The 15,031-nt window shown below is 41.7% G+C and overlaps 1 protein-coding gene across 1 annotated transcript in view; it reads right to left on the bottom strand.

The window, feature by feature from the left end:
* LHCGR (luteinizing hormone/choriogonadotropin receptor) overlaps window positions 1–15,031 on the bottom strand; it is an 836,395-nt gene that overhangs the window by 544,046 nt on the left and 277,318 nt on the right. Inside the window, exon 7 of the mRNA XM_069236543.1 lies at window positions 1,607–1,675. Within this exon, the coding sequence (XP_069092644.1) occupies window positions 1,607–1,675 (69 nt within the window). The remainder of the gene's footprint in view (window positions 1–1,606; window positions 1,676–15,031) is intronic.

The following is a 15,031-nucleotide window of genomic DNA, read 5'->3' on the forward strand; positions in this document are numbered from 1 at the left end:
GCAAATAACCATTCAAAATATTCGTGAGTGATTAGCACCTAATTAATTTTGTGTCTGACTGTTTAATAGTTCTTCCTCTGGATGTCACTGGTTTGTCCTTCTGGCAGATGTCCTCCTTCACTTGAGGTGGCTTTAACCAAATGTCCTTAAGTCTGCTCTCTCTTTACCTTTGGCTGGACTCATCTTGTCAGTCCAAGCCGGTGTTCAGGCTTCAAGGGTGAGCAAGGTAGGTCATGTCTTGCCTCCATTAACTAGGAGCAAACAGTCTCAAACCATCCAGGACAGCCCCTTGGCTCAGTAATGTCTCTAATCTCTGCACCCTGGTTTGCAATAACATTCCTCTGGGATGAAGTGGTGCTCCAGCGCGTCACCTCACTGGCCATACTTGTCAGTGGTCGATACCCAGGAGAGTGGTCAGCCTTCAGTGGGGGAATGGCCCCACCATAGGAACAGCAGAGGCTTAGTGCTGGTCGTGTCTACCCGAGTACACTTCCTACTGTCTCCTCGTTTGTTCAGTGGGCCCTCATGCCTCCTCACCCTGGCCAATTCCCTGCTGGTCAGTGGTCACACAAGTATGTCTGCACTCAAGACTAGCATCTGGTTTTGGTGCTGTTCTCATTCATGCAGCCACTCTTTAATAGTAGCACGCATTGGCTCTAATGGCTGCCTCTGCTGTCTCACGAGGGCAGCCTCCACCTCAGGCCGACACTTCCCTGGGCCTTCTCCAACAGAATAACGACTCTTCAGTCAGTTGGCTCCTATCAAGAGAAGCACCAACAGTGATGCTGCATGGGCCCTCTACATTGGGCATTTTGTCCTCCCCGAAGGTGTGCGAGACCTGCAAAGGCCAGCGGCAGCTCCCTGCCAGTTCATCCCTGCAGGAGTAGGGCATCAGCTGGTGTTTTCTTTTTCCAACTCAATATTCAGGTTACCTCAGGTACACCACCCCACCCCTGCTGGTCCTCTGAAAACTCATCCCCCTGATATGGGAGAACAAGTGCACAGAAACCTGCGGAGGAAAACACTTTACCTGTGTACAGAAACAAACCAAATGGAACCAGAAGGTCTGTTAGCCAGAAGCAGAAGTAATAATAGAAATGTAAGACAGTCCCTCTACTTTTGTCAACCCCCCTAGTTAGAAAAAAAGCGTGGAGAGAGAGGTGAGGTGAAAAGAACAATCACTCATAGCTAACACAAGGAAGATCAATTATCTCAATTGCTGAGCAGCAAAGAAAGGGGGTGGAAATTTGTTTCAGAAACTTTGTTGGCTGTGATCACTTGTGATTGCTCATTGTTTTCAGTTGACTGTTCTAATTTCCTGGAATCATGGGAATGCAGTTCTGATGTTTTCAGCACTCCACTGGTGCTTTGGCCTAAAACACTGAGGAACGTCATGCATAGTCTTCGTGTCCTGTTTTGACACAGAATTGTCCTGAATACATTGAATTGTTTACTTAGTTCTAGCCATATGGTGAAACAGCACATTCACATTGCTAGGAATCTAGCCTCCAAAATCTTCGTTCAAGCTGTTTTATCCCACATCACAATATTAATTATTGTTTGGCAATGTTAAACACAGTCGAGTCTTAAAATGGCAAATACTTACAGTTGATCCACCTTTGTCCCATTGAATGCATGAGTTTTTATATCTACAAATCCGTTTCTGAACAGTTTCCTGGAAACAACAAATATTTCACTATAAAGCAATGTATAATATTGTTCCATCAAGTCAAACGAGAATAACATTGCAAATATGTTCAATGCTTGTGCTTTTATTGTAGCAAAAGTGATGGATTTCAGATAATATACACGTCCCTCACTGGAGCAACCAAATCCTTGTGGTGTGAAAAACAGTTTTAAGTAGAATAACATAATACCGTTTACTGCACCAGATATTACTGCTGTAAAAAGGTACACTCAATGCCCAGGCATCTACGTTTATTACTCATTTTAACGGCCACCTAAAATGCAATGGGGACCATTTTGGAAAGCAGAATTGTCTTTTACTGTGCTGATCTGTATTTATACCCATATCTATCTATCAGTGTGTACACTTTCTAGGTGTAATACCAGTTAAAATCAGTGGGTATGCTGGATTAGTGACTATAATTCTTGTCAAATCAGGGTTTTAGTTGCAGTGTAGAAGAAAAGAAATTCAGTGTACCAAGACCGTTTTCTTGTTCTTTCTTTCAACGTTTAAAGCAGCACAATATATTAGAATTTCACAAAATTGTATAGTTCGTATGGACCACAAAATGACTTCTAAATCTGGGAAATTGAAAGCCTTGAGATATAGTTAACTGTGATGAAATCCACAGAAAAGAATATTCCTTTGCTCAGTACTTATAGAAGTCGTTTTTTCTTGTCTAATAAATGTAAATAATTTGTCCAGGTATTTTTTGTTTTGTTTTTTGTCCGGTTTCTAAGAGTTTCTATTCATATGAAATTGAAATGGCAAGGAAACAACCAGGTTTACTTTGATGCAGATGGGTGTCCTATATGGGTGGAACCCTCCTCGTTCTTCACCAGATGACAACCTTTTTTCTTACTACCTATTCACCAGTGATACACAAATCACTTAACTATCCCCCAATTTGAATAACTCATTACACACTACATACCTAAGAAGCATAGGCCACTCAATGGCTTCGGGTTTCCTCATATTCGATCGAAATAGTTTACTTTCCCTTTGCTTACTGAATGAAAAAACGCTTTATGAATGACTACTTTGGCGTAAACATATCTGGCTCCTTGACATTGAGGAGCCAGTAACAGCATAAGCCTGAGACATGCCAGAACTACTCACAAAAAAGCTAGCTCATCAGATAAAATTCAAATTTGAGTCAGCAGTAAGACACAACTTCTTATAGAAAGAACTTTCCCATTCGGTCTGTGTGATTATAACATGTTGCTCTCTGCGTTATTAATTCAACTGTGGTAAGATTTTGTCTTCCCAACATGAAGTATGGCTTCAGTTTCCAGTCAGCCCAAGACCATCAGCAGCAGCTTGACTGCTCAAAATAAATGGTCATGTTAACTCATCAAAAGGGTCTTTACATATAAAATGTCGGGCAGAGTAAGTCTTAGGTCACAGTTGCTTAAAGCGAAATCAAGCTAGATTGTTTTGCAAACTTAAATAAATAAGGGCCTTGACATGTGTGGTAAGGCTTTATATCTATCTATGTATGTTTCATGTTACGTAAACTAAAGGTCATGGTTGCGTGCTACCACGATAGTTTGTTTAAAATGGATGCAGTGCTTGGTGGAAGTATGGGTGTGGCAAATGATGATGCAAGGTAAACAGTAGTATGGATGAAACAGGATAAGATTTATTCATAAAGTAGGAGGCTACAGGTAGAAGATGTTTTGAAGGTAGCAGAAAGGCCACAGCCAGCCAAGCATTCCAATTGACACTCACTCAAACCAGCATATTGCAGCATTCTATTACCTCACAGTCACACTGGCTGAGCAGCAGGGGACATAATTTATGCATGGCATAGAAATGAGGATACCACAGACACCCCTTCTTTATGGAAACAATATAAAATAACAATGCAGATAACAAGGAACACTAAACCTCATAAAAAGAAGACAGATGATGGAAGTACAAAATCAATGACACAATGCATAAAATACATGGACCAGAAAAGGAAATAATGCTAACGCAAGATCAGAAATAACTACCCCATAGTCTAACAGTCCTAAACGGAAATACTAAGGATGGAAACAAATCACATGGGAGAAAAACCCACACTCTCCCCCGAGCAGAAAATATAATATTGAGGTGCAAAATTAGTGGCACGCCAAACTTGAGAGACAGATACTATAAAATAGCACAAGGGTGCAATACACCGCCCCATCAACCAATCACATAGGTAGATACGATAAAGTGCAAAAACATATGCCCCAAAGAAAAGGTTTGAGGGCAAATAAAATGCCCCCATCCCCAGCAATAGTAAGTAGAAGAAATGTAAGTATTGTTTGTGTTGCAACTAACAAGCCCATCACAAAGCAATGTGTGGGTGCAAATACTATGCTCCAACACATACAATAGAGAATATGGTATGGGCACAACGCACATGCATCGTTACCAGCAACAGTAAGCAATTTCTGGGGTGCATTTACTATGCCCCAAGACATGTAACAGTTAGTATGGTTTGGGTGCAACACAGGTGCCCCATCACTAGTAACAGTAAGTAATGTCTTGTGTAACCCAGAACAAGTAAAAGCAAGTATGGTTTGGATGCAACACAAATGCCCATTACCAGCAACATGAATGTAAGTACGGTATGGATTGCAGGATCCCTACCCCATCACTAGAAATGGTAAGATCAAGTAAAAGTAAGAAACATATGGGCACAAAACCTGACCTCCACTATAAGTAACATTGGCATAAGATGCAACACTCACACAGTATACTGCCTAACAAACAAAGTACAGAGTTGCCAAGAAAAAATGGTAAACTCAGACCACTGCTAAATAAAATGATCAGACACAAAGTCAGTAAATGCAGTACACAGTAAATGCAGACCAGCATAGATCATACAAAAGGGCAGAAAATTAAGCATAGTATAAACCAAAAGTTCCTGATGAGCGATCTCTCACCCAAAATTGGTTTGAAGTGTAAGATTCCTGGAGACACCTCACAGAATCACAGAGCAATAGGAATGATAAAGATCCTTTTGTACTAAAGAGTATGATAGTCTTTTGTTGTGGGTGCTTCAGAAATAGTCCTACTACACTTCCAGTGTTATGTTGTGGAGGTACTGAAGTCCTTTATTACTGTTGATGAGCATAGCATAGCAATAGATAAAGTAAACAAAGAAGTAGGAGTCTAAACAGTGAGGATTGGCACAAGTAAAACAGGTCAACCACTCACTTGCCAAAGGTTCAGTGCTCATACAGAATGAATAAATGTAACGTCTTTAAGAAATTGACTGGAAACACTGCTAGGTGATTCATCAGCAGCACTGCGGATGGCTTTGCGCTGAACTGTGTTAAAAAAAAGTTCAGCAGGCCAGTTCTTTGGTGCGTGCCAACCCTTAAGACTAAATACAGTATTCAGTAGAAACAGGTCTAACCAGGCAAGCAGGCACGCACTTCTAACTTGAGTAGAATGAAGGCTGTCAGAACGGCTCTCAATCTCCTGCTTTGATAAAGATGCCAAAAGGCTCTGGATGAAATTGATTAAAAGAAGTATGAATGCCCCAAACAACAGGCTGTCAGCTGTTAAGGACACTGATGGGACCTTTGGGGCATTTCAATACCTTAAGGTTGCACTTGGATAAGTTCAGTTTTTGTATTAGGTCTCTTGTATAGTTTCAGGTAATCTTCGGTTTTGGTGATGCAGGTTAAACAGTGGTATAGTTGAAACAAGATAAGATTTATTCGCCAAGTAGAAATCTCAGGTTATAGGTAGAAGATTTTATGAAGGTAGCAGAAAGGCCCCACCGGAAGCAGCATCCTTGCTTGCTGCTTAGCCCACTCACTCAAACCATGCACAGAACAGCATTCTGTTACCTCACAGTCACACTGGCTGGGCAGCAGAGAATGGTCGATTCTTGTCCACGTTTTTCTGACTCATCTAACACTGCTGCGTCAAGGAGATAACTCTATGGAAGAGGGATGAGAGACCCCTGCCAGCTACCCTTTTCTCCTAAAAGAATACAGTTACCTTTTGGGACTTAGGGTTCTACTGGCTGTGACCCCAATCATTTTGGGATTACACTATATATATGGCTCTCAATGTAGGTCCTGACTCTAATGTCCTGGTACCCAAAAATAAGTTGAACACATGAATTTAACCACACACATCCAGAGGCATTTATTTTGAGTGCTTAAAAGTTACAAAGAATCAGCTGGCAATTCTGAGTAATTGTAAACTATGCCGGAAACAGTTGGTATAATAGAGAATATGCACACTGCCCTTTCTACCTATCAGACAGCTAGGGGCTTCCTATTAACCAAAAGTAAAATGTTAGTTGATAGGGCAGGCACATTATATACCAATTACAAATACAGTTCATGAATTTATGTAGGAGCTGTGGATGCAGAAATACTATTTCAACCATACAGCTTACTTGAAGTGCTGTTAACATAGACTTTTGTTTAAGTAGGACTACCACATGTAACACATGAAATACATTTAGGGCCCCTGACTTTGGCAGGCCAGACATGTTTTACATTAGCTACATATTCGCCTACCCTAGGGTTGTCTGTCCATAGGACAAGATAGGGAAATTAAGATGAGGTAATAATCATATACAGACAGTTGACTCAATGTCTGTTAGAGTAGAGGGGTACTGAGGTTATAGGCAGTACTGAAGCACCTACACATGCACAAGTCAGTGTCATTAATTCACAGATTATGAATGCAATAATGGGATGATGCTCAGCTAAACAAAATTAATTCCATTATGGGTGGCTTGGAAGATCTATCTGTTTGAGGCGGTTTATTCTCACTCAACCCAACAGGATAAAGAATATTTACCTCCCAATGGAGATATGCCAAATCCATAGCAGTGTCAGTCATGGAGAAGCGTATTTGCAACTTTATACACTACCACACATGGCATATCTTCAATAGTTATGTTACCTTAGGTTTGTAAGAAAATATTAGCAGCACATGGTGCCTCACCTACAGTAGACCTGGATCTGAAACTGATAGGTAACTTGGATAGTGTAGCTGAAATAGTTCTTGTAAACATTAATCGTGATGTGGCTCTTTTGGCCATTTGCCAAAGATCTGGTGAAACTCACAAAGATCACCTTACTAAAAATTAACTCTCAAGTTTGTCTTGATGTGAAGAGACATCATGAGCATAAAAGCTTAAGTTAAAACCTAATAATATATAGGCGTTCATAGGAGGGTGCAAAAGCTGGGGTGGATTCAAGAAAAATAAGTTCCAACGTTATCTCAGAAACAAAGCGCAATGAGGGTATAATGTGAGCAAAAGGAAAAGAATTAGGACCCTAGTGTGATATCAAACCTTTGATGAGTGTTATTCTCATTCTGCACAGAATTGTGGAGATAAGAGCTTTAACCCTAAAGGTGGCCACTCTTTCGAGGGACCTGACAAGGGACTGACCTGTCAGCAAGGAAGTGGGTGCCGAAGGGTTTTGGGAGTGGGGCTGAAGCTGCACTTTCAGAAGAAGAAAGTAGTTGCAACAAGAAAGCAAGATGCCTCAAAAAGTGTGTCACAAATTGCAATAGGCCATCTGACGCTCACATGATTCCTAAGGATAAAGGAGGCTGACTATGTTCAGGTAGATGCACCTGAAGGGTTTTTAAACAATTGGGATTTATTTTACAAACCATTAGATCCAAATTGAAGGAAACATTGAGCAGAAAATCTTTACGATTTTCAGGACTCATTTGACAGGTTCCTATTACATTATACCTGCTGAGGAAGTCTTCCCAAATTCTCAAACAATTTATTATAGATGCTTGAACTGAAAAACTTATAATATGAGCCTTCTCTTCGCTAGTGCCCCACCAACTAAAAAAATGGTATGCCACAAAGTGGGCATTAGAAATAACAACAATGTTGTATCATAATGAAGCTTATTGGGGTAAAAATATAGTTGCACATGAGATGTACCTGTGAGACACTGCAGGTTTAAAAACAGTATTGAATGAAACTGGGAACAAAACAGCATCTAAAACATATACTAAATGAATTACAGAATTGGAGAATAATCACAACATTCCCATTAACCAAGTAAACCCCTATTTCCCCAGTATTGAAACCAGATAAGAACTGGAGATTGGAACTGGACTTATGTAATCTCAATCACCCATGTAAATCATTTAATGTACAGAAATTGCAGCGTACCAGATTAATGACGCAGCACACTCAAAAATAAAAAAACCTACAATTAACATAGGGGATGGGTTTTTCACCCTAAACATACCTCCTAGGTTGTATTAGTTAATGTTATTCATATTGAAAGTGACATAACATATATATATATATATATATATATATATATATATATATATATACAAGACTTTTCAGTGGTTATAAAAAATGATCCTTGCTTGCATCATTGAATTGTTAACGGAGGACTCGAGTGTGGTCTCTTAGGTTAATGATACATACATTACACATGAAGAATTAAATGAAAATCTTCAACACATACCCAAAATAGTCACTATAATTAGAGAAGCGGGTTACAATATAAATTTCAGAAATTCCAAAACAGGCTGTTTAAATCTACTATTCCTAGGATATGAGTTATCCTGCGATGGGAAAGGACTCACACCTCAGTTCCTAGAAAGTTGTGAGACTTTTGAACCCTTAAATACTCCAAAATGTTATAGGCCTTAATGCAATTTCTGAACGTTGGACAAACATACCTCCCTTATCCTGCAGAGAAAGTGAAACCACCATAGCAATTGATCACCCAACCTTTATGGGAAAGCACTGGAGAGAAGAACATGCCTGAATCCTAAGGGACTTACAGAAACACATGATTTCAGCAGCACATTTACAAAACAAGAGAAAGCACATATGACTTTGTAATAAGAATAGTTCCTAGTCACTCATAGTTTACTTACGTAACATACAATGAAGGTTGAACAACACCAGTCGCATACAAGTCACATTTATACTTTACAGTAGTGGAGCACTTCACTCAATAGAGAAAATTCTAATGGCAAAGCAAACAGCCATCATTAAAAAAAGAGTCGCAGCACAAGGCAAGAAAATAGAGGTAACTACTAAAGCAAGCATACCAAATTCTGGAGCCTTATATTGACAATCGACTGCGGGCCAGGCCAGCTCAGATAACCAATTAGAGAATGACCTGACATTAAAAACACAGACATTCTTTCAGTATCAGCAAGCTGTCCCATATACTTTGTCAGTAAATTCACTGAATGATTACCACACTTTTATATGAACAGATCAGCACAGCCTGCAGTAGGCATTAAACAGTGGTCCTATGCTGCTCGTGCAGCAGTGGAGTGAATGTTTGAGTACTCTAAATTTAAAATAAAGCATATACACGTGAAGCCCTTAGGTGAATGAGTCAACTCCACAGATAGTAAATGCACCCCACTTGGTGCCATAAAAACTAAATGCAAAAAATAACAATAAGTGATGGACGGAATGCTGAACAATGTCAAACATTCACCCCCAGTACAAAGATCTGGGCCTAAATCTATCGTTTTTTTGCTACCCATGCCACTCCAGTTTGGACCCAGCCATGTGCAAATCAGTCTTGACCCTGCTCCCCATGGGAAGAATCCACCCCGAACTGCCAAGCCAGGTCCTCCCTGGACCAGAAACAAGCATCCTGGGACCGGTTTCAGGGTATAACCCTTCATCAGCTAGGATAGCTTGACTCCCGTGGCATGGAGAGTAAGGAACCCATGTCTGAGCATACCCTTCCCACTTAGGGCAACAAATGCAAAAAGAATAAGTGATGGACAGAATGCTGAACAAGTCAAACATTCACCCCCAGTACAGAGATCTGGGCCTAAATCCATCATTTCTTTGCTTACCATGCCATTCCAGTTTGTACCCAGCCATATACAAATCAGTCTTGACCCTGCTCCCCATGGGAACAGTCCAGCCCGGACTTCCAAGCTAGGTCCTCACTGGATTGGAAACAGACATCCTGGGACTAGTTTCAGGGTATCACCCTTCAACAGCCAGACTAGCTTGACTTCAGTGGCATATGGGGGGTGGCGCAAGGGACCCATGTCTGGGCATACCCTTCCTACGTATGGGGGCAAATGCAAAAAGAGCAAGTGATGGATGGAATGCTGAACAATGTCAAACATTCACCCCCAGTACAGAGATCTGGGCCTAAATCCATTTTTTTTTGCTAACCATGCAATTCCAGTTTGGACCCAGTCATATGCATATCAGTCTTGACCCTGCTCCCCATGTGAACAGTCCAGCTCGAACTGAAAAGTCAGGTCTTCACTGGACTGGAAATAAGCATCCTGATACTGGTTTCAGGGTATCACCCTTCATCAGCCAGGCTAGCTTGACTCCAGTGGCATGTGGAGAAAGGGACCCATGTCTGGGTATACCCTTCCCACGTAAGGCAACAAATGCAACACACATTTGTAATGCAATGAGTCTCCCGTTTGCTCGAGTTAGAGCTATTAGCATTGTAAATTCCTAACTGGACTTTTATTGCCACATAAATTGAAAATGGAAAGTAAAACAGTTGGCACAAGTGAGACGATTCAAAGGGCCATGAGCGTGAAGGAGACACACAAAAGGAAAAAGAAGTTTGTTCGCAGTCAAGCTATTGGCAAATGTGCAATTATCCATGTAACAGGGTCGGTGTATAAGGCAGTAACAAAACCGGCCCAAGGAGGGACAAACGTAAAGCATTTACGAATGATAACAAAGGATTTTTGAAAGGCAAGCCCATGAACGAGTGATAATAATGGGTGGGCGTGGTTAAAAGCCCATAGGTGGATTACAACAGGTCAAAGCGCAAAGCACGCTGAACCTAAAAACTACTGAGCTCACCCTTTTTGACATGCTAGAATCACTTCTATACTTCAATCACCATTACAATCCGTCCCCAAGAAGAAATACAGAAACGCCTGAACCTGTCTGGTAAATAGGCTCATGCAGTCACACAAGCATATGCATGCAGAGATGTGCAAGCATACATGCATGCAGACACACTACTGACACACCTGGCATTCCCAAGCTTCGGACACGAACACACAACAACTCTTTCAAAGATCCCTATTTTGAAGTGGTTAGCAGCAGCTGGTAGTGAGGAGCCAGTGCTTAATTTGTGCTTGCTGTTTCCAGTGCTGAGCACCAGCACTTATTTTTGAGGGCCGGTGCTTATTCTTTTGCCTCAGCCATTTACTGTGAGCAAAAGACACGTATGGGAAAGGCCGAGGAAGAGAAAAACGAAAAAGCGTCACAGAGGGAGAAAGTAGAAAGCTGCAAGAATGCGCTGAAGGGTCAGGGAGTGGCTATGAATGTATTGAAGAGGCCCGAGATGGCTTCAGGATTACGCTGCCTCAGTATTCAGTGTTGGCACACTTAATTGCAGCAGCCGCATGTTTAACATGAGGGCGTTGGGCACCGGCACCTTTTATTTACAAATTAAGCACTGTAAGAAGCTAGTCTCAAGAATAAACTATTCAAGAGCATCACTAGTTGGTCAGCATGCCCACTCTACACCTGCTCAAACCCTCAGCTTACACTGTGAAGCATTGAACAGATTTTAAATGTCAATCTAACAGCAGTCATACCACGAGTATCCAGGTATACAAGCTGCCACCAAGACAGCAAGACTGACTTTTAGATGTGATAGAAATCAGAAATGAAGCTTTAAAGAGAAGGAACATTTTACTATTCTGTTATTTAGACTAGCTGGACCAATACTTCCTGGCACTGACAACAGAGCCACTGTTACCTTCCCAGCACAGCCACCATTTTAAGTTAGAAGGAATGCTGCAGCAGAACCTTCCTTTTCATGAAGTTGCACAGCGTGCGCATCAGCTCACATATTTATTTACAAGTTTTCCTTCTAGTAACCAGTTAGGCTAAACAAACACCAAGTAGCGGCGTGTGCCACACCACAATGCGAGGGATCAAGCTGTCTCTGAGCCTCTAACTAGATGGAAAAGCGAGTTCAAATTACCCCCGATCGCACTCAACCTTGTCGGCCATTAAATATTACTATGTGCGGTAGAATGGATGTAGCCATGGGGAGCAAGGGACCCATGTTTGGGTATACCCTTCCCTCTTAAGGCAACAGATGCTAAAATGAACAAGTCATGGAGGGAATGCTGAACAATGTCAAACATTAGCCCCAGTACAGAGATCTGGGCCTAAATACATTGTTTTTGTGCTACCCCTGCCATTCCAGTTTGGACCCAGCCAACTAAATGCTTCATACTCAATATTGTGTATAACTCCTCATTTTGTTACAAGGTTATAAGGTAGATTTAAACAAGGGCAGCTGTGGGTAAAGATAGGTAGTTTCCATTAATAGGTGTACATTATGGATGCATGTTGGCACACCAGAATGAGGGAATCCACTTGAGAGGCAATTGTGAAGCAAAATCTTTTAAAAAAAAAAAAAAAAGTGTGCAAAGTAGCTACAATAACCCAGTTGCAAACTAAGGGGCATATTTATATTCTGTCTGCGCCGAATGTGCGTCAAACATTTTGACGCACATTCAGCGCAAAGCTTGCCCCATATTTATACAATGATGCCCTACACCGTGAACGTCAAAATCCCTCTGTGTGCGTCATTTTCTGGATGCGGGAAACCGTCTTGCGTTAATGACATGCAAGGTAGGCATTCCAATCCAAAAAATAAATTTAAGGCCTGTGCGCCTTATTTATACTCCCGCGTCATTTTGACGCACAGGAGGGGACGGGCCTTAAAAAACGTCGCACAGCCTGATGTGTGCCGTTTTTTAACGCCTGGGTGAGGGCAGGTGTTAAGGGACATGTGGGCCCACTTCCATGGTCTCTGACCATGGAAGCAGTCCAGAGGTGCCCTTTCCTGCCCCCAGGGACACCCCCTGCCACCCTCGTCCACCCCTGGAGGACACCCATGGATGAGGGGACCCATCCCAGGTAAGTACAGTTAAGTTAGGGTAAGTAATTATTATTATTTTTTTTTTAAAGTGGCATGGGGGGCCTAACTTGGGCCTCCCTACATGCCACTGTGCCCAATGACCATGCCCAGGGGACAGAAGTCCCCTGGACATGGCCGTTGGGCAAGGGGGCATGACTCCTGTCTTTGCTAAGACAGGAGTAATTTCAGTGGTGGTTGTGCATCAAAAAATGGCGCAAGTCCGGTTTGAGCCATGATTTTTGACACAAACCTGACTTTCACCATTTTTGGACGTACAACCCCCATTTTTCCTTACGCCAGCGCCACCTGGTTTGAGCCATTTGTTTTTTACTCTAACCAGCCCGCGGTGCCGTCTAACGTCAATCCTTAAACAAGGCGCCCGCCTGGCGCGTAGGAAGGGTGTTAGCCGATGGTAAATGTTTTGACACAAACCAGCACCAGCGCTGGTTTGCGTCAAAAAGTATAAATATAGGCCTTGGATTGACCCAGACAATATACTCAGAAATGAAGACATGACACAAAAAGACAGTCCGACTTCAGGTTTTCCACTGAAGTACAGCTACTTCCTGGTTGATCAAGATATTGCAAATTAATCATCTAGATTTGATTTAAATGAAAGTGCACATCAAGGGGTAGTATAAGGAATCAGGATGTTAGTTAGAGGAGTTGACTACTCATCTTAAGCAACAAACACAATCATTGTGATGGTCAACCACTATCTAAAGGTGTAAAATATTTATGCGGTATGAGGGAATTCACTTGGAATGCAATTGTGTTGCTGATCAGGCTGCAAAATATTTTTAAAAAGATGTGGAAAGTAGCTATAGTAACCCAGTTGCAAACTAAGATTGACCCAGAAAATCTCAGGGATGAAATCATCACACAAAAAGACAGTCCCTCTTCAGATTTTTCACTGAAGTTCAGGTACTCACAGGGACAAAACAGTCTTTCTAAAGTCACCATTTCAGAAATAGTTGATTGAGATATGGCAAATTAATCATCTAGATCTGATTTAATTAAAAGAGTACATGAAGGACTAGTGTAAGAATTAAAGTTGTTAGTTTAAGGGATTGACTACTCATCTTAAGCAACAAAGACAATTCTTGTGATGGTGAACTTCTATTTAAATGTGTAAAATATTTTATGCAGCACCAAAACAGTAATTAAGTCACAGCACAGCAGAAGAAAAATCTCAAACCAATTTAGAAAAATATGGTAAATTGTAATGAATTAAATGACACTAAAATGACAGAATCCAAAAAGGGAATCAGAACTATGAATTTTTAAGGTTTTCCTGGAAATAGCACCAAAAACTGTTAAACGCCAACCGTGTCAACTGTTTGCAGTAGACCAAGACCTAGGTGTGAAATGAAGCTGACAGCGATGGAGCTTGGGTCAGATACAGAAGAAAAAAATTGATCCAGACAGAAGTTTTACCTTGGGACTTTGGAAGTCCAGAATCTTTAGCAGGGCAAGGCAGCAGGCCCTGGCCAAGGAGGTCTCCACAAGATTAGATAGCTATCGGAAGGTGTACCAGTGACGATGCTGGTTTTTTATGGGAAATCTCAGAAGAAGAGAAATTCAGATTTCATGACCAAGGAATGTCCCTTGCGTGCAGAATGTTTTTGGCGCTTTAGCCCATTCATGATTGCTTTGGTAGTCTTAGTCACTTTTTTTAGAGCTCAGATTCTTGCAGAGGGACAAGGTTTTAGGCTGTAACCAAAGAGGTCTCCATGAGGACAGATACCTTCTCTACAAGTTTCTACTGATTATGAAAATCTGAGAGCAGAAGAAACCTGAATCTTTAGCCCAGCAGCAAGACACACTGGTCAGGTCAGCTTGGCAGATTTGTCCCAGGCATCTGAAGTCCCAGGTTTTCAGTGGTGGTAGGAAAGGGCCAGCCAGACACAGCCAAGGGTTTTTGGGCCTCAGGGACAACATTCCGAGGTCAGCACATGCCTAGAAAGTACATTTGTAGCTTGTTGGGTCCCTGTAGCTTGAACAGGACGTCAACCCTGAGAGGCAATTTTTTTTCCTTGGTACAAGACAGAGCAGGTTCAGTCCTTCGGGATTCTTCTTAGGTCACTGACAGCAGATTCAGCACTTTTCTGATCTTCCTCAGGTCCAATAGTGTTCAGAAGGGAGTGCTGGGTATGCCACATTTATGCCTGGCACGGGTTTCGGTGACTACTGGCTCCTCCCTAACCAATTAAATAAATATTCTCAGAGGTTAACCTACCCACATTTGCAGCATTTCCTGTGTGTCCTATTGTAAACAAACCCACCGAACCCCAGTGACTAAATCCAAGATTGTGAAGCCATTCTTTCCTTATGCTAGCCTATGTGCAGCCTCTCCCTCTGTGGCCACATTAAACCAGATCTGGCTACATCTCCCTTCCCACTGGGACTGGAGTCTGTGTGAATGGGATAACAAAGAAGGGGCCTGTAT

Source organism: Pleurodeles waltl, chromosome 5 (genome assembly GCF_031143425.1).
Source record: "Pleurodeles waltl isolate 20211129_DDA chromosome 5, aPleWal1.hap1.20221129, whole genome shotgun sequence".
Lineage (NCBI taxonomy): Eukaryota > Metazoa > Chordata > Amphibia > Caudata > Salamandridae > Pleurodeles > Pleurodeles waltl.